An 18,808-nucleotide genomic window follows, 5' to 3' on the forward strand; every position below is an offset into this window, starting at 1 on the left:
AGGAGACGACAACTCCATCTTTCTAGTTGTTCAGACCAAAACCAGGATTTATCATGGCTCCTTTTCTCATACTCCATATGTAAGCTACCAGAAAATCCTTAGCTCTACCTTAAAAACATATCCAGGATCCAACATTTCTCACAATCTCCATCTTATCTGCAGTAATACATAAGCCTCTTCACTCATGTCCTTACTTCTATCATTACTTGCCTACAGCTATTCTCAACCAAGTACTCAGAATGATTTTTTTAAAGTAGGCTTCATGCCCAGCACAGAGCCCAATGCGGGGCTTGAGCCCTGAGATTAAGACTGAGCTGAGATCAAGAGTCAGACGCTTAACCAACTGAACCACCCAGGTGCCCCCAGAATGATTTTTAAAAATAGAAGTCAGATCATGTCACTCTTCCACACAAAATCCTCCAATGGTTTCCCTTCATTTCACTTACAGAAAAGACAAAGGCCTTACAATGACTTACAAGAACCTATATAATCTGGTCCCCAGTACTCTCTGATCTCAGCCCCCCCACCTTCTCTTGGCTTACTCCATTCCACCCATACTGGTCTCCTTGATCTTCTGAAAACACTCCAGGTATGCTCTCATCTTAGGGCCTTTACACTAGCCTTTCTCTCTAAGAGGATCTACTTATAATCTTCCCTAAACTCATGACTACTTCCTTCAAGTGTCTGAGAAGGTATATCTGGACCACTCTACTACTCCAATCATCCTGTTTAATGATACAACCTGCTCCCTACTTTCCCTTTACTTTTCTCCCTGGCACTTAACACCTAACATACTACAGAATTTATTTACTTATTAACTTGTTTATGATGTTGCTTGCACTAGAATGTAAAAAAAAAAAAACCAAAAAACCCACAAATGAACAACGATACATATCCTATATACATCTCCATCCAATATCCACTATTTACTATACTTTTGTCCTGTTTCCAAAGGAATTCCCACCAACACTTGGGCTGCATTTCTCCAATCTTCTTCTTTTTCATATATGGATGCAAGATGCTGTCTTATGGAAGCAACCTGAAATAGTAGGTAGACATTTTAAATTATTTCAACTGACATTAGTAACTAATTAAAATAAATGGATGGTAAGTTTATCTATTGTGATAATGTTTTCATTCAACATTCTAAGATAGCAAGTAAATAGCGCAAATTTATCTAGACCACCCCAAATTTTTTTTAATGAATTCTGAATTCATGGAATATCAAAATACTGAACTGAAATTAACACATTTTTGCAATGTGGATTATGGCAATAATTTAATTTAAATATTAAGTTTTATGTTTATGTTAACTGCATATATAACACTGGTGTTTTCCTAAGTTTTCTGCCTTATTAACAATTTTACTGACTTTTTCTTTTTTTAACTTGTATTAGTTTTTACTTTTACAATCTGTTTTTATTCCCAACAGAAATGAGGATAGAATAACTTATTCTTCTCTGAACTGTGGTCCCAGGGTTTTTAATCTGTTTAAGGCCATTGACCCCTGAGACCCTATTCACCAAAGAATATAGTTAAGCTGTTCAGACTTGGCCTGGCCACTACAGACTACTCACCACCTATCCCTCCTCTTTAAAAACAAAGAACCTGCATGCTGTGCAAGCTAGTCTCCTCACTGTGGAAATTAATATGCTCATTTCTAAACTTGGAAGGCAGTTAGTGACTAAGCCTAAAGTTCCAAAGACCAAAGATCTAGAACTGAATCCTGGCTCTGCCACTCAGAGTCTGCAATTTTACTGATTTTTAAAAATTGTCTAAAGAATAATATTTGATTCATAAATCAAATTGTAATATCTGAGCAAATGTCAGCTGGAGTTACAACATCCTGGAGTTTTTACACTGTAACATGCTGTTTGGCACACTGTTTTGTCAAAAATAAAATTGGATGATCACCTCCTTTAAAAATGTAATAATATCTCTCAAAATAATTACTGCTATCTCATGTTCAAAACTCACTATTATAGATTTTTACCTGCTCCTCAAATGAAATGACTCTAGGCTGGATCTTTTCCAAGGTGAAATGATAGATTTCTTTGGCTGTGCTATCAGGCAGGTTAGGGAGATGTGTACAGAAATCAGTCAGCAACTGTCGAGAGATCACGAGACTGACATTCTCATTCACCACTTGTCAAAAAAAAAGAGAGACAAAAAAATATGAATAACTTACAAATTTTCATTAAGCCATCAATTTTTACCTAAAACTATTATTAAAAACAATATATATTAGTACAACCCTCAATGTATTATTCGGGGATTTCCAAACGCGTATCATCTTATATAACAGAATCGGTTTTCCTTATGCAGAATTATTTGATTATATAATGACTACACCATTAAATACTACACCAGTAAAAGTCCCTTAAGTTTTCTAAGAAACAAGTGGCTGGGAAAAGTTTTGTTTTACATTTAAGAATTTTATATCTTCCTTTCTCTTCCTTTATTCTTCTACAAAGGGAAGGTACAGAAACATCTATACTTTCATCTTTCATCCTATCTCGTTATAAAAAGGAGTTAAAGAAGAAACAGTGAAATAATTTTCATGAAATTTAAATAAAGCAAGTAGTGACAGTTACTGACACTTGTACTTTCCTAATAAAAACAACAAATAATAACTGAGGTCAGCACCAGATGTACAGAAATACTTAATGACACTATTTATAAACATTTTATTACTGTATGTGATTAAGGAAGAAAGCTCTGAGGCCACGCATGATTAGATGCCCTCACACAAGAAACTTAACCTCTCTGTGCTTCTGTTTCCTCATCTGTAAAATGTGGATAAGGATGCTGTGAAGCTCAAATGCAATATATAGAGAGCACTATGAACAACATGTGGCACAAAGCACTCAACAAATGTTCACTATTATGATCATTATTATTATAGTTTAAAAGATACATCATGCTTGTGACCACTACTCAGATAAATTAAGTCTCAAAACAACAGTTACTGGGGAAAAAACTGTTCAGTTGATATAAAGGATTTTAACAGTAGACTGCTTTTCTTGGTGGTTCAGTGGATTCAAAGTTTATATAAAGATCAAAGTTTATAAAAATCATTATTCTTTCGCTATCATATTGCAATGTTCTCAATAAAACCATTCCTAACAGCACTGTCAGTTCATCACACATTGCAGGCCACAATTTTTGAGGCAGTAACTTACAGTAACCTGTAACAAAGCTTGTCATCAGTTTATGATGTATTAATTAGAATTCATTATTGGATAATACTGAATGCAGCTGAGCAAACAGTTTCATTATAAGTGCCATTAGGCACTTTCAGCTGTTAGAAAGAAATTACCACACACACTAGCACTTCTCATCATAATGTGCATGAAAGCACTCTCAAGTATCATTAACACTGTTAACTGAGCATAAATTCAAGACTGAATTTTGAGTCATTTTCAAGATAACTGGATATGTTTAAAGTCAGGAAGTGGGAGAGAATGTTTTGAAGAATGGAAATTTCTAGTTCCCATTCAAAAGGAATGTTCTTAACGTTAATAACAGTTAACAATTACATGGCACTTATTAAATGCCAGGTACTATTCTAAGCACTTTACTATGTATATTAACTCATTTAAACTCCCAACACGTCTACAGGGTTGCTATCAAATCCCTCATATTAGAGACAAGGAAAAGGAGGCACAAAGGAACTAACTTACTCAATAAAGCAGCAGACCAGGTTGAATTTAGACTATTGTCTTTATCATTATGCTATATTGCCTTCCATCAGTGACTGTATGAATAACTATACAAACCTTAATTGGTAATGTAACTCTGAAGACAACTTACTGAAAAATAATCAAGTTGTAAATAGTTTAAATTCTAAAATCAATGTCAATGCATATTTAATTTAATCTCAATGAAAATTATATTGATAATTTGATATAAAACAAGCTTGAGCAAGCTTTGAAGTCCTAACTCAATAATACAAGGCAGACGTGGAATTTTCGTTCTACTTACTTGCTTCCACAAAAGCTTTCAAAGCTTCTAGTTGTTCTGCCCCAGATAACTGAACGGCTTTTTCCAGGATCTGACGATACCTGAAACAATACCAAATAAAAAGAATCTTCAGAGGACACTATATATTCTAATGCTAATCTGATGTTTATTCATTTCTATTTCTGCTGGTTTCTTTCATAATGCCCTAGTTTGTGCTTTTATTTATAGTACACCACAGATTTTTGTTGTTGTTGTTGTAGGTTCCCAGTCTACAAATTCTAAGGTGCCACTTCTAATTTCCTCTACAGTATACCACAATTTTTTAAGTTTTCAAACCCCGGGGTACTGGCTAGCTCAGTTGGTTAGGCATGCAACTCCTGACCTCAGGGATTGTGAGTTCAAGCCCCACATTGGGGATACAGCTTACTTTAAAAAAAGAAAAAAAGTTTTCAAGCCCATCACCAGAAAGAGTGAATCTGTAACTCTCAGTTACTGGATCTAAGGTGCCATTTTTTTTGGAAAAAGTTTTAGTTTGGAATTTAAACTAAAAAGTCGACTTTCTTTCAAATGCCTTAAAAGATAAACTATACTTCCTTCAACTGTGTATTACACAGACACACAAGAATGTTATATGAGGTGACCCAGAATGCTTTCCTCTTGTGGACCTAATGAAACTAGGGTCACCAACAATAGGATAGTGTTGACTAGGCAGTGAAACCAAATATTAGAGATTAAATGTCTTCGTATGTACCAAATAAACTTCACCAAGCCAAATGTACTGATAGAACACCCTTTATGTTGTCAGGTGGTGCCTATATATTCTTTATTTGCAATCATTTCTAATAACTATTCTAATATTCATGAGCACATAAGATTGAAATCAGCACTCTAAAAAGGATGGGGGAAATGCTAAAAATAGGAACAATGACAATTATCAGGCAATGGCAAATTCCTTCCTAAAATGTAAACTCAACGAGGACAAGGATTTTTGTTTGTTTTGTTGACTGCTATATACACAATGCCTAGAGCAGCATATCACAAGCACTCAAATATTCAACATTTTAGTAAATTTAAAAAAACAGTATTTTATTTCTTAAACTGAGTGGTGGGTACACAAGTATTATACTATATTTTATCCCCTTTGTCTTTATGGTAATATTTATTAAAAGTATTAGTTAGGGGCACCTGAGTGGCTCAGTTGGTTGATCATCTGACTTCAGGCCAGGTCATGATGTCACAGCTCATGGGTTCTAGCCCCATGCTGGACTTTGGGCTGACAGCACAGAGCCTGTTTAGGATTCTGTCTCCCTCTCTCTATGCCCCTCCCCCCGCTCACACATGCACTCACGTTTGTGCACTTGCACATGCACTCGTACATGCTCTCCTTCTCTCTCAAAAATAAACATTAAAAATTTTTTAAAAAGCATTGGCTAGGACACCTGGGTGGCTCAGTCAGTTAAGCGTCTGACTTTGGCTCAGGTCATGATCTCATGGTTTGTGAGTTTGAACCCCGCCTTGGGCTCTGTGCTGACAGCTCAAAGCCTGGAGCCTGCTTTGGATTCTGTGTCTCCTCCTCTCTCTGCCCCTCCCATGCTCATGCTCTCTCTCTGTCTCTCAATAATAATAAATAAACGTTAAAAAAAAATTTAAAAAGCATTGGCTAATGCATTTTACAAACCTAATAGCACTGCAACTATTCAGAAAATCATCCAGAATATACTCAAGAAAAAAATATACAAATAGGAAAAAATATGTATATGAATAGAGCCCAAACTCATTCAAATTTATGATTTGTATTTTTAAAGACACCTTCAAGCTACCATTCAACATTTACTGATTCTCAACCCATACAATATTCTCACAACCTTGGTTATATGATTTCTCAAAAACACAATGAATCAAACTGACTTTGTAAGAAAGGTATACAGAAAGAAAAGACAGTGAACTCCAAAAGAAGAGAGAAACTACTCTAATAAAGCAAGGAAATATTATTAAGATTTAAAATAAAAATTATTTTTTGAATTGTTTTTAAAATTTGAGGAAGAATATTCAGCCATCTGAAAATTCATTACGGAATATCTCATTTTCTCTATACATAAACATACACAGATGTGCACATATATGATTTCCCATATCTATATTTATATATCTACTTTATTGCTCTGGGTATGCTTTTATTTAATATATTCAATGGTTTATTCTTTTTTGATTATTCTTCATATTCATATTCTTCACATTCATGGCTAAGCCCTCTTAATTTTAGATCCCCATAAATTATTTTATACTAACATTACATTCAAAGATGACAATGTCTCACAGAAATTTTCTTTTTAAAAAAAAATTTTTTTTTAACGTTTATTTATTTTTGAGACAGAGAGAGAGCATGAACGGGGGAGGGGCAGAGAGAACGGGAGACACAGAATTGGAAGCAGGCTCCAGGCTCTGAGCCATCAGCCCAGAGCCCGACGTGGGGCTCGAACTCACGGACTGTGAGATCGTGACCTGAGCTGAAGTCGGACACGGAACCAACTGAGCCACCCAGGCGCCCCTCACAGTTTTAAATCATTACTTCATAATTATCATCTATATAGAAAAACACCATCCCCCCCAAAAAAAAACCTAAAAAGTGACAAAAGTTTTATATTAACCACATCATACAACTTGCCAGAGAATTACAAACTGCCTACTCAAACTCTCAACTTCTATGGACTAAGAAAGTGAGGTGCAGAGTTAAGGCTAGATGTTAACTTGCTCCTTCTCTAATATATAAATTCTAGTATCTAAGGGGTGTCTGGGTGGCTCAGTCAGTTGAGCATCCAACTTTGGCTCAGGTCATGATCACGTAGTTCATGAGTTCAAGCCCTGCATCAGGCTCTGGGCTGACAGCTTGGAGCCTGGAGCCTGCTTCGAATTCTGTGTCTCCCTCTCTCTCTGCCCCTCCCCTGCTCGCACTGTCTCTCTCAAAAATAAACAAACATTAAAAATAACTTTTTTAAAATTCTAGTATCTAAGAATAAGAAATTACTTTTTCACAATAATATGGAATGACTAACAAACCTAATTTAAATCAAGGATTTAAATAATTATTTAATATTGCCATATAAAATCATCCAAAATTCAGCACCTAGGGTTTTTAAAATGCTATATAAGATTCTGTGTATGACACTAAAGGAATTTTAAATAACCTTAGTCTTTGAAGATATTATAATACAGTTAGGCAAATAAAAATTTACAATTCAAATAATATTATCACACATTAAATTATAATAAAACAAATGTTGCAATAAAACTAAACAATATAAGAAATATAACTGTTAAAATAAATGAATTCAGTAAAGTTGCAGGGTACAAAATCAATACTCAAAAATCTGCTGTGTTTCTATATGCTAATAACAAATTATCAGAAAGAAAAAACATCCTCTTTACAACTGCATCAAAAAGAATAAAATAACTAGGAATAAATTTAATCAAGATGAAGGATTTGTACACTGAAAACTATAAGACCCTGATTAAAGAGATTGAAGATATAAATAAAAGGAAAAATATTCTATGGTCACGGATTGAAAGTATTACTATTGTTAAAATGCCCATATTACCCAAAGCAATCTACAGATTTAATGAAATCCCTATCAAAGTTCCTGGGCGCCTAAGTGGCTCAGTTGGTTAAGTACCCAACTCTTGTTTCAGCTTAGGTCATGATCTCATGGTTTGTGAGATCTGAGCCTGTGTCAGCCTGACAGCACAGAGACAGCCGGCTCAGTATTGTCTGTCTTCCTCTCTGTCTGTCCCTGTCCAGCTCACATGTGCACTCGTGAGCGCTCACACGTTCTCTCTCTCAAAAATAAACAAACATTAAAAAAAATTCCAAAGGCATTTTTCACAGAAATAGAATACATAGTCCTAAGATCTGTATGGAACCATAAAAGACCCCAAATAACCAAGCAATCCTGAGGAAAAAAAAGCAAAGTTGGAGGCATCACAGTCCTGATTTCAAGTTATTACAAAGCTACACTAATCAAATGGTATGGTATCAGCATAAAAACAGACATATAGATCAATGGAACAGAATAGAGAGCCCAGAAATAAACCCACACACATATGGTCAATTAATTTACAACAAAAGAGGCAAGAATATACAATGGGGAAAGGACAGTATCTTCAATAAATGGTGCTGGGAAAATTTGACAACCACATGCAAAAAAATGAACCAGGACCACTATATTACCCCATACACAAAAATAAACTCAAAATGGATTAAAGACTTCAATGTAAGACCTGAAACCATAAAATTCCTACAATAAAACACAGGTGGTAAGCTCTTGACACTGGTTTTATTAATATCTTTTTCGATCTGACTCCAAAAGCAGTGACAACAAAAGCAAAAATAAATAAATGGAGCTCCATCAAACTAAAAAGCTTCAAGTGGAGGAAACCACCTACAAAATAAAAAGGCAACCTACAGAATAGGAGAAAAATACTTGTAAATCATGTATCTGAGAAGGGGTTTGTATTCAAAATATATTTAAAAAACTCATACAAATCAATAGCAAAAAAAAAAAAAAATGTGATTAAAAAATGGGCAGAGGGACTGAGGGACTGAATAGACATTTTTCCAAAGAAGATATACAGATGGCTAAAAGGCACATGAAAAAAAAATGTTCAACATCACTAATAATCAGAGAAGTGCAAATCGAATCCACAATAACATATCACCTCATACCTGTTAGAATGGCTTTTATCAAAAAGAGAAGAACTAACAAGTGTTGGTGAAGAGGTGCAGAAAAGGGAACTTTCATGCACTGTTGGTGGGACTGTAAATTAGTACAGCCACTATAGAAAACAGTATGAAGGTTCCTCAAAAAAACAAACAAACAAACAAACCCACAATATGAAGTTTCCTTAAAAAAAAAAAAAAAATAGGTGTCCCTGGGTACCTTAGTTGGTTAAGTGTATGACTCCTTGATTTCAATTCAGGTCATGATCCCGGGATCACGGGATCAGCCCCATGACGGGCTCCTCTCTGAGTGTGAGGCCTGCTTGAAATTCTCTCTCTCTCCCTCTGCCCCTCTCCCACTTGTTCTCTTTCTCTCTCTCTCTTAAAAAATAAAAAAAATAAAAATAAAAAGTCCACCCTGTGATCCAGCAATTCTACTTCTGGGTATTTATCCAAAGAAAATGAAAATATTAGTTTGAAAAGACATGTAAATTACTATGTTCACTGCAGCATTATTTATAATAGCCTAGATATGGAAACAACTTAAGTGTCCATCAATGAATGCATGGATAAAGAAAATGTGGTATGTAAACACAATGGAATATTATTCAGCCATAAAAAAGGAAATCTTGCTGTTTGCAACAAGATGGATGGATCTTGAGGGCATTATGCTAAGGGAAATAAGTTAGACAGAGAAAGACAAATACCAAATGATCTCTCTTACAGTGGAATCTAAAACAAAACAAAACCAAGCTCACAGATACAGGGATCAGATTGGTAGTTGCCAGAGGCATGGAAAGGGGAATGGGCAAAATGGGTGAAAGAGGTCAAAATGTACAAACTTCTAATTACAATATAAATAAGTCATGGGGATATAATGTACATCCTGGTGATAATAATACCGTGTATTGCATATTTGAAAGGTGTTAAAAGAGTAATTCTTAAAAGTTCTTACCACAAGAAACAAAATTTTGTAAGAATAAAAAAACAGATGTTTCTTTGAAATTAAGAATATCTATCAATAGCCATTAAATTCCATTAGAAAAGTGACGCATTGTTTCCTCTGTTCCTGCTAAGATGTTCAGTCCTTCTGAGGAATCTAATGCCGTGCTGGGGTGAGGCCCTCATCTCATCCTGAGACTAGCACTAGCACACCGGGAGCCCCAGCACCAGCTCGCTCAGTGCTCAGTGCTCAGCGCTCAGCACTGGCTCATGACTCTTTCGCTCAGAACTTGCTTAGCACTTACCCGCTCCATGGCCTCCGTCTTGGAGCTGGCCAGGAGCAACTCCGCCCTCATCCTGCAGAACAATGAGGTGATGGTGATGGATAAAGATCAATGCCCTCGTTAAGCAGCACGTGTGAATGTTGAACCTTTCTGGCACGGCTTGCTTGCAAAGGCCCTGGCGAATGTCAGCATCAGGAGCCTCATCAGCAAGGTAGGGGCTAGAGGACCCGCCCCAGCAGTTAGTGCTACACCACAGGAGGTCCCGCTTTTTCCACTACTGCAGTCCCTTGCTGTGAAGGAAGTGGAAGCCAAGAAAGGAGAATCAGAGGAGTCTGATGACATGGGCTTTGGTCTCTTTCACTATGCCTCTTCTGTAATCTGTTCAATAAAAAGCTGAACTCTTAAAAAAAAAAAAAAAGTAAAACATGAAAGCCAGTAAAGATATTTGTAATCCATGGATTTGTAATCCGTGTTATTTGGCAAAAAAACAAAAAAACTAAAACCCTCCTATCCAGAATATATTTAAAATGCCTGTAAATCAGTAAAAAACGACCCAATTAAAAAACAGACCAAATGTTTAAATAGGCACTTCACTAGAGATAATATCTAAATGCCCAATAAGCATACTAAAAGGTACTCAACCTCAATACTCATTAGGTTAATGCATATTATAAGCACAGGAAATACCGTTACACTTCCACTAGAATGAGTAATATTTTAACAACACTAACAAACCTGAGTGTTGGTAGGGATATAGAAGAACTAATCTCATCTATTCCTAGTGACTGGGTAGTGACTGGGAAGGGACATGAGGGAACCACTGGGCATGCTGCAAATATTCCCCAGCTTGTTCTGGGTTAAGTTGTTACATATGTATGTATGTGAGAAAACGTATTGGTCTCTACTGTTAAGAGTAATGTACTTAATGCAATGTACTTTAAAATATATACGTATCTGTATACACGCATATATATTTTTATTTATTTAAAAAAATTTTAATGTTTATTTATTTTTGAGAGAGAGAGAGACAAAGCGTGAGCAGGGGAGGGGCAGTGAGAGGGGGAGACACAGAATCCGAAGCAGGCTCCATCAGCACAGAGCCCAATGTGGAGCTCAAACCCACGAACCGTGAGATCATGACCTGAGCCAAAGTCAGATGCTTAACTGACTGAGCCACCCAGGCGCCCCTATTTTTATATTTTTTAAGTTTTATATATTTTGAGAGAAAGAGAGTATGTGTGTTGCAGAGGGGCAGAGGAAGAGGGAGAGAGAGAATCCCATGCTTGTCAAAAGAGGAAACACTAGCACTTTGGAAATAAGATTACTAAGGATCATCTAGGGAAACCAAAAAATTCTGAAGCCTTTGTCATAGCTAGGTAACCCTCAGGTGACTGGCAGAAGAAAATGAAAATCCTCTCTGAAAGATTATATTCTAAGCCTCCAAATGTTTCTAAAAGTATATTTTTAAATAACTTGCCCAACAAAGATTACAAGGCACATGACAATATGAACTAGAATCAACAAAAGCAATAGACAATAGCAACAAGCAGGGACTCCAGGTACTGGAGCTATCAGAAAGACTGTAGTACAATTATATGTTTACAAAGATAAACTCAAGCTTTAAAGTTTCAGCAAGTGTGGAAGTTGAGAAACTCAACAGAAGACCATAGAGGAAGGGAAAGAAAAAAAATAATTACAAACAGAGAGGGAGGCCAACCATAAGAGACTCTTAAGTACATAGAACAAACTAAGGTTGATAGGGAGTGGGTGAGGTGGGGAAAATGGGTGATGGATATTAAGAAGGGCACTTGTTCAGATGAGCGCCAGGTGTTGTAAGTTATGAATCACAGGAATCTATTCCTGAGCCACGAACACATTGTATACACTGTATGTGAGCTAACTTGACAATAAACTATTAAAAAAAAAAGTTTCAGCAAGAAACTGAAAACCATAAAAAGTGTCATTTGTAAAGAGAACCACTGGGATGACTGGCTGGCTCAGACTCTCAATCTCAGGGTGGTAAATTCAAGCCCTGTGTTGGGCGTGGGGCCTACTTAGAACAAAAACTTTTAAAAACTGGACGCCCGGGTGGCTCAGTCGGTTAAGTGTCCGACTTTGGCTCAGGTCACAACCTTGCGGTTTGTGAGTTCAAGCCCTGCACTGGGTTCTCTGCTGTGAGTGCAGGGCTGGCTTCAGATCCTATTTCCCTCTCTCTGTCTGCCCCTCCACTTGCACTCTTTCTTTCTCTCTCTCAAAAATAAATAAATAAACATTAAAAATTTTAAAAATATATTTAAAAGAAAAAGGAACCAGCAAAAACTATAGAATTAAAAAATACTATAACCAAGCTTAAATATTCAATGATGATCTGAAGAGCAGATGACACTTTTGAAGAAATGATAAACTAGGAGCAGGTCAGAAAAATCTACCCAGAATTAGGGGCGCCTGGGTGGCTCAGTCGGTTAAGCATCCAACTTTGGCTCAGGTCATGATCTCACAGTCTGTGGGTTCAAATCCCGTGTCGGGCTTTGTGCTGACAGCTCAGAGCCTGGAGCCTGCTTCAGATTCTGTGTCTCCCTCTGTCTCTTCCCCACCCACATGTTCTGTCTCTCTCTCTCCTTCAAAAAATAAACATTTAAACTGAGCATTGATGGGGAGTGGGAGGGAGGGGGGGTGGGTGATGGGTATTGAGGAGGGCACCTTTGAGCACTGGGTGTTGTATGGACACCAATTTGACAATAAATTTCATATATTGGAAAAAAAAACATTTAAAAAAATTTAAAAAATAAAAGAAAATTAAAAAATAAAAGAAAAACCTACCCAGAATAAAGCACTGAAATGGTAAGTACAGAAGACAGAGTAACAGACGTAAAGGTCCTAGTAAGAGGGCCTAACTAATAGGGATTTCACTGAAGTCCTAGAGAAGTAAACAGAATGGGACACAGGCAACATTTGAAGATATATAGCTGAAACATCTCAGGACCATGAAAGAATCTAATCTATCCGATTCAACAACTGCAATGAAGCACAGCCAGGATAATGCAATATTTACAAACAAAAACAAAACAAAACACCACAATTCTTTAAAAAAAATGTTTTAATTTTTATTTATTTTTGAAAGAGAGCGAGAGAAAGTGTGAGCGGGGGAGGGGCAGAGAGACAGGGAGACACAGAATCTGAAGCAGGCTCTGAGGGCTGAGCTGTCAGCACAGAACCTGACACAGGGCTCGAACTCACAAACGGCAAGATCATGACCTGAGTTGGTAGGATGCTTAACCAACTGAGCCACCCAGGAGCCCAAAACACAATCCTTTCACCTCCTGTATGTATGCCCTCTTGGAATGTGAGTTTGTAGCTCTTCACATCAAGAGGTAGAGTTTTTTTCCCCACCCTTTGATCTTGGCTTGTTTTGATTAATAGAATTTAATAGAAGTGAAGTGCTTGTTCTGAACCTAGACAGACCTCAAGAGGTCTTGTATGTATCCTTTTCTCTTGGAACACTGCTGTGGCCACATGAACAAGCTCAGGCTAACATACCGGATAATGAAATATGTAGCCCAGTCACCTCCACTGCCCCAGCCAACAGACCAAAGCAGCACTGCCTACCTGCCCTGCAGCTGACTACAGACACATGTAGGAGCTCATGTGGAACCCAGACCATGTGGAACAGAGAACCATCCAGCTGGGCCCAGCCCAAACTGCCAACCAAATTAATTATAAGGAAAGTAAATGACTGTTGTTTTAATCCACTAAGTTTTAGAGTGGTTTATTTCACAGCAAAAGCCAAATGACAGATAAATATTAAAACAAATCCACACATGGGGTGCCTGGGTGGCTCAGTCGGTTGAGTGGCCAACTCCAGCTCAGGTCATGCATGATCTCACAGCTCGTGAGTTCGAGCCCCACATCAGGCTCTGTGCTGACAGCTCAGAGCCTGGAGCCTGCTTCAGATTCTATGTCTCCCTCTCTCTCTGCCCCTCCCCTGCTCGTGCTCTGTCTCTCTCTCTCTCTCTCTCTCTCTCTCTGTCTCTCTCTCAAAAATAAACATTAAAAATTTTCTTAAATAAATAAAAAATAAAATAAAACAAATCCACACAGATATATCATAAAGATGTTTCAGAAAATTAAACACAAAATCTCAAAGACAGGTAAGTGCTAATATACTTAGAAGGAATAATTTCCTAAATGAGGTTGATCTTTAAGCATTCTAAATATTTCAACATAGTGTCAAGTGGGAAAGAGTAGAGGCAGACAGGTATTCTAGGCCCCCCCCTCAAAAAAAAATCACTACCTAAAATGTAGTCCAGTTTGGGGAAAATAAGTCCAAAAGGTACATGTGTTTAGAGTTTAGGGCTATGAGCCAAACAGATAGGATATATCATGGCCTTGCCACTAGCTATGTGGCCTTGAGCATACTTCACCTCTGTACTTCAGTTTTCTCATATGTAATGTAAATATTACTTGTTAAGGATTAAAATATGTAAGCAAAGATGTAAACAAACATAACACTATACGATAAGGAACTTCACTCTTGAGATGGGAACCACTAAAACTTGTATGTGGGAATAACAGAACCAGAGAATCTGAGTTACAAGGGGCCTTGGAGATTAAACAGTCTATCCTCTAATATGTGTGTGTGTCCTCCATTTTTTCACATTTTTTTTTTTTAATGTCTATTTATTTTTTGAGAGAGAGTGAGAGGACGAAAGGGACAGGGGCAGAGAGAGGGGGACAGACAGGATCTGACGTGGGCTCTGCACTGTCAGCAGAGAGCCCGATGCGGGCTGGAACTCCTGAAAGGTGAGATCATGACCTGAGCCGAAGTTAAGACGCTTAACTGAGCCACCCAGGTGCCCCATTTTTTGACATTTCTATTCCACTCTATTATTAGAAAGTTCTAATCCAAAGTCTACGTCTGTAAGATAGAGGAGTCTATTTTCTTTTCTGCAAAATAGCCTTTCTAATAGTCAAAGAAAGCTAAAAGGTCTCCCGTTACTCTCTTTTCTCTAGGCTAACAGCTTCTTGTAAAATGAAATGTTTAGACTCCAAAGGCTTGCTATCCTCTTCTGGGTACCTTCCTTATAGAGAACTGAGAAGAAGGAAAAAAAAGGCCCTATTCTACAGAATTAACTGAACAAAGACCTATAATCTATAAGATCATACTTGTCCTCAAAGAGATCACATTCCAACTGAAAAAGCAGACAAGTAAACAAACAAGTGCTATGGTAGAAGTAAAAATTGTCTGCCACTGGACTAACAGCAACTAACCAGGTACTCTGTGAGGGTAGTTATGAATGTGTGTTGGTGGCTGTTTAGAGAAGGCTTTTTGGAAGAAATAACACTGCAACTGAGTTTCAAAGAACTAGTAGGTTTTAGCCAAGTAAATAAGACAGGCTATCACAACAGCTACCTATTCAAATGCTCCCTCTTCAAGGTTCTCCTCTTCTAAAGCTTTGTATGAGGATAATGAACACAATGTATAATACGTAGAGAAGCAGTTTATAAAATCTGCAAAAATGAAATCTCGTACGGCCAATTTCTTGCATCGACTTTAGAATGTTCTGTTAATTCATGGTTATGAGAAAGCATTTTTTTGTTGTTGTTTATTTACTTTTGAGAGACCGAGAGACAGACAGACAGACAGACAGACAGACAGGCATGAGTGGAGGAGGGGCAGAGACAGAGGGAGACACAGAACCCATGAGATCATGACCTGAGCCGAAGCTGGACGCTCAACCGACTGAGCCACCCAGGCGTCCCTTGAGAAGGCATTTCTTACTGAAGATTGGACAAGAAAAGACGTATAGGCAAGTAGGTTAAAAATAAGCTTTTTAGAGTAGACAAACCTGGGTTCAAATATAAGCTCTACACCTTTCTAGCTATTCAATGATTCAACCCAATACTTATTAAAGGACTATTCTGTTACAGATACTCTGCTAATTGCTGGAAATACACAGTATCAGTATTTTAGAAGCAAATGTACTCTGCCATTCCTTAACAAGGATTCCTCTGTCATTCAATTCCTAACATAAATCCTAAAACTACTGACAGATTTCAAGAGTGTTTTCCTCATAGACATGTAGCTGGCAGAACTGTTTTGTTATGAAAATAATTATCCTGACATGTTCTTGTCCATAAAGGACCAGATATACCTGCAGGCAAGGCCAAGACTTTCCTCAGAAAGCACTGGCTATGAGTTATCAAGCACATTATTTATTTTATCTTCACAATAACCTCATCTGGTAGATGGTTAGAGTAATGGCCTCTAATGAATCATACTCCCATCTGCCCATGCCCTTTTGCAATGTAACTTGGCTACTCCTCCCATAAAGAGGTAGACTCCATCTCTCCTTCCCTTGAATCTGGGAGGGTCATGTGACTTACTTTGACCTGTTTTAGAGAACTGACATTATGAGATTTCCAAGGCTCGCCTTAAGAAGTCTAGCAACTACCACTCTCACCCTTCTGGAACACTCCCATGGCTCTGTAAGGAACCACTGAATGAGAGACCACATGGAGAAACACAGTCAGCCAACAGCCTGATATATATGAGTATATTTTAATTCCACCAGCCCCAACTGAGCTGCCAGCTGACTCTGCACCTGCATGAGTAAGCCTAGATCTGAACCAGCAAAACAATCCAGTCAACCCAGAGAATCCTGAAAAATAAGAACTGTTTCACACCACTAAGTTTTTGGTTTGTTACATAGTAATAAACAACTAAAGTACCCTATAAGATAGGTACTACTGTTTATCCCCAATTCAGAGCTGAGGAAGTAGATTCTTAGGTTAAGTTTCAGAATCCTGCAAATACTTGAAAAACGGTATGTCTTCCGATAAATAATGTACTTCGTGTTCTTCAACATAACAAAAAAGAAAGCAAGCATGAGGGGAAATATAAGCTGAGCATGGTGAAAAATATATGCTTATTTGACTTTCACTCAAATCTGTGAAAACTGCAAGTGAAAAGGATTAAGCCAGGAAGACACATTCAACTTATTTACAACTCATGGAATAAGTCAATATATGTATTGACTAACTGCTTTATAATAATAATAGTACCAATGACAATCTTGTGGCACTAGGCATCAGATACTGCTCTAAGTGGACGTGTGATATAAGTGTATATACATATACATACTCATTTTGTCCTCAGACAAGAATAAGTCATATTATCCTCATTTTCATGAGGAGGAAACTGCGGTACATAGTAGTTAAACCCAAGATACATAGCTAAATTTCCCACTGATAAAACTAGATTACATATGCCACCAGAGAAAAGACAGCAGAACCTACATAAAGCACAGTCAAGGTTTCAACGGCCAGGTTAGAGCAGGTGTATCCCGTTAATATAGATCAATGTGATCTCAGCTGTCAGAATGTAAATATTACCATTAACTTGAGACTCGAACTTTTTTTTTTTAATTTTTTTTTTTAACGTTTATTTTTTCTTTTTTTGGGACAGAGAGAGACAGAGCATGAACGGGGGAGGGGCAGAGAGAGGGAGACACAGAATCAGAAACAGGCTCCAGGCTCTGAGCCATCAGCCCAGAGCCCGACGCGGGGCTCGAACTCACGGACCGCGAGATCGTGACCTGGCTGAAGTCGGACGCTTAACCGACTGCGCCACTCAGGCGCCCCGAGACTCAAACTTTAAACAGAATGCAAGTTCATTAGAAAAGAACGGTGCTACATAATCTACAAAGAGAAAAGGGGCAATATCTATCTATCTATCTATCTATCTATCTATCTATCTATCTATCTAAAGAGAAAAAGTACAATATCTACCTACCTACCTAAGATTAACACTACTGAATAACTGCTTCATGACAGGCACATGTCACAAATTTTAACGTGGAGTGGACCTAAACCTTCAACATAAAGTCCAAGAAATTCCTAAGTAATTCAGATTTCTGCAAACATCACGAATCTAGACATCCTGACCGACGTAGTGAGGACTTTCCTATGTGGCCCTGTTCAGAGTTGGTGGTGCAGAGAACCCAAAACACAAGGACTCACAGAAGATGGTCCAAGTGGTTCTGATCATGATAGCGGCCATACCTTCTCAGCTCCCGTCAGCCTCAAGAAGCCATCTCCTAGAAAACTCTTCATCAAAATCCCAGAATATAATTTTCTCTCAATCAAAAAAGAAAAAAAAAAGGGGGGGGGGGGTCCAAAGAGAGACCAGAATTTGGTGTGATAGGCCAGCAGCAATGGAAAGAGGCACCAGGGAAGGCTAAGAAGGCCGTGAGAGCAGTCGTCTCTCATACCGTGCTTCTTAAGAAACTGGTAAGGAAGCTATCAAAGATAGAATATGTTGACAGTCACCCCAGGTCTGTTGCCCCAAGGGTTCCCTGCACCAGCTTTCTGCTGCTCCTAATATCTGCGTCCGCAGACGACCTCAGGCCCGCCCCCTTGGTCGTCAGGCCGGCTCCTGGCCTCACATCCCAAAGCCGCCATCAACCCAAGGAGAACAGGTCTGTGGGTTCCCTCTCCACCTCCCAGGCCCCTGGGAAATACTCACTTGCCCGCCAGATCTTTATGAGAGCCGCTCGAATTCATGAGCTGGGCCAAATCCTGCCGCACGGCTGCCGCCATCTTTCTTCCAGCTCAGCAGAGGCTACCGGGCCTCTCACCCCCAAAAAGAAAACGAGCGTAGTCCTCCAGAGTGCTGCTAGAGGGAACCTGAGGTGCCACAGAGTAGCGACTGTGTGGGCCAGAGCGTCCGCTATGAGAGCCGGCTCGAGGTCCGTCCCCAGAGTTGAATGACGCGAGGATCCACTCAAGACTGAGGCCCGCCCAGGATTCTCCCACGGGCTCAGGCTCGCACGCTTCCACTTAGGATTGGCGGATGAAGTTCAAAGGCGTGTGTTGCCTGTGCAACTCCAGTAAGTGCCGGGTAGCC

At 38.4% G+C, this 18,808-nt stretch overlaps 1 protein-coding gene and 1 pseudogene across 2 annotated transcripts in view; one reads left to right on the plus strand and one right to left on the minus strand.

Annotated features, from left to right (window-relative positions):
* COPS4 (COP9 signalosome subunit 4) overlaps positions 1-18,565 on the minus strand; it is a 41,184-nt gene extending 22,619 nt beyond the window's left edge. For both annotated transcript variants that reach the window (XM_025922442.2, XM_025922441.2), the window contains exons 1-4: positions 18,428-18,565; positions 3,985-4,064; positions 1,994-2,145; positions 936-1,039 (exon numbers count right to left, since the gene is read on the minus strand). In XM_025922442.2, coding sequence (XP_025778227.1) covers positions 936-1,039; positions 1,994-2,145; positions 3,985-4,064; positions 18,428-18,501 — 410 coding nt within the window. In that variant the 5' untranslated portion in view covers positions 18,502-18,565. The remainder of the gene's footprint in view (positions 1-935; positions 1,040-1,993; positions 2,146-3,984; positions 4,065-18,427) is intronic.
* LOC112858185 (large ribosomal subunit protein P1 pseudogene) lies at positions 9,670-10,321 on the plus strand (annotated as a pseudogene).
* Positions 18,566-18,808: the final 243 nt, after the last annotated feature.

This window comes from Puma concolor, chromosome B1 (assembly GCF_028749965.1).
Source record: "Puma concolor isolate L17-30 chromosome B1, mPumCon1.1.hap2, whole genome shotgun sequence".
Lineage (NCBI taxonomy): Eukaryota > Metazoa > Chordata > Mammalia > Carnivora > Felidae > Puma > Puma concolor.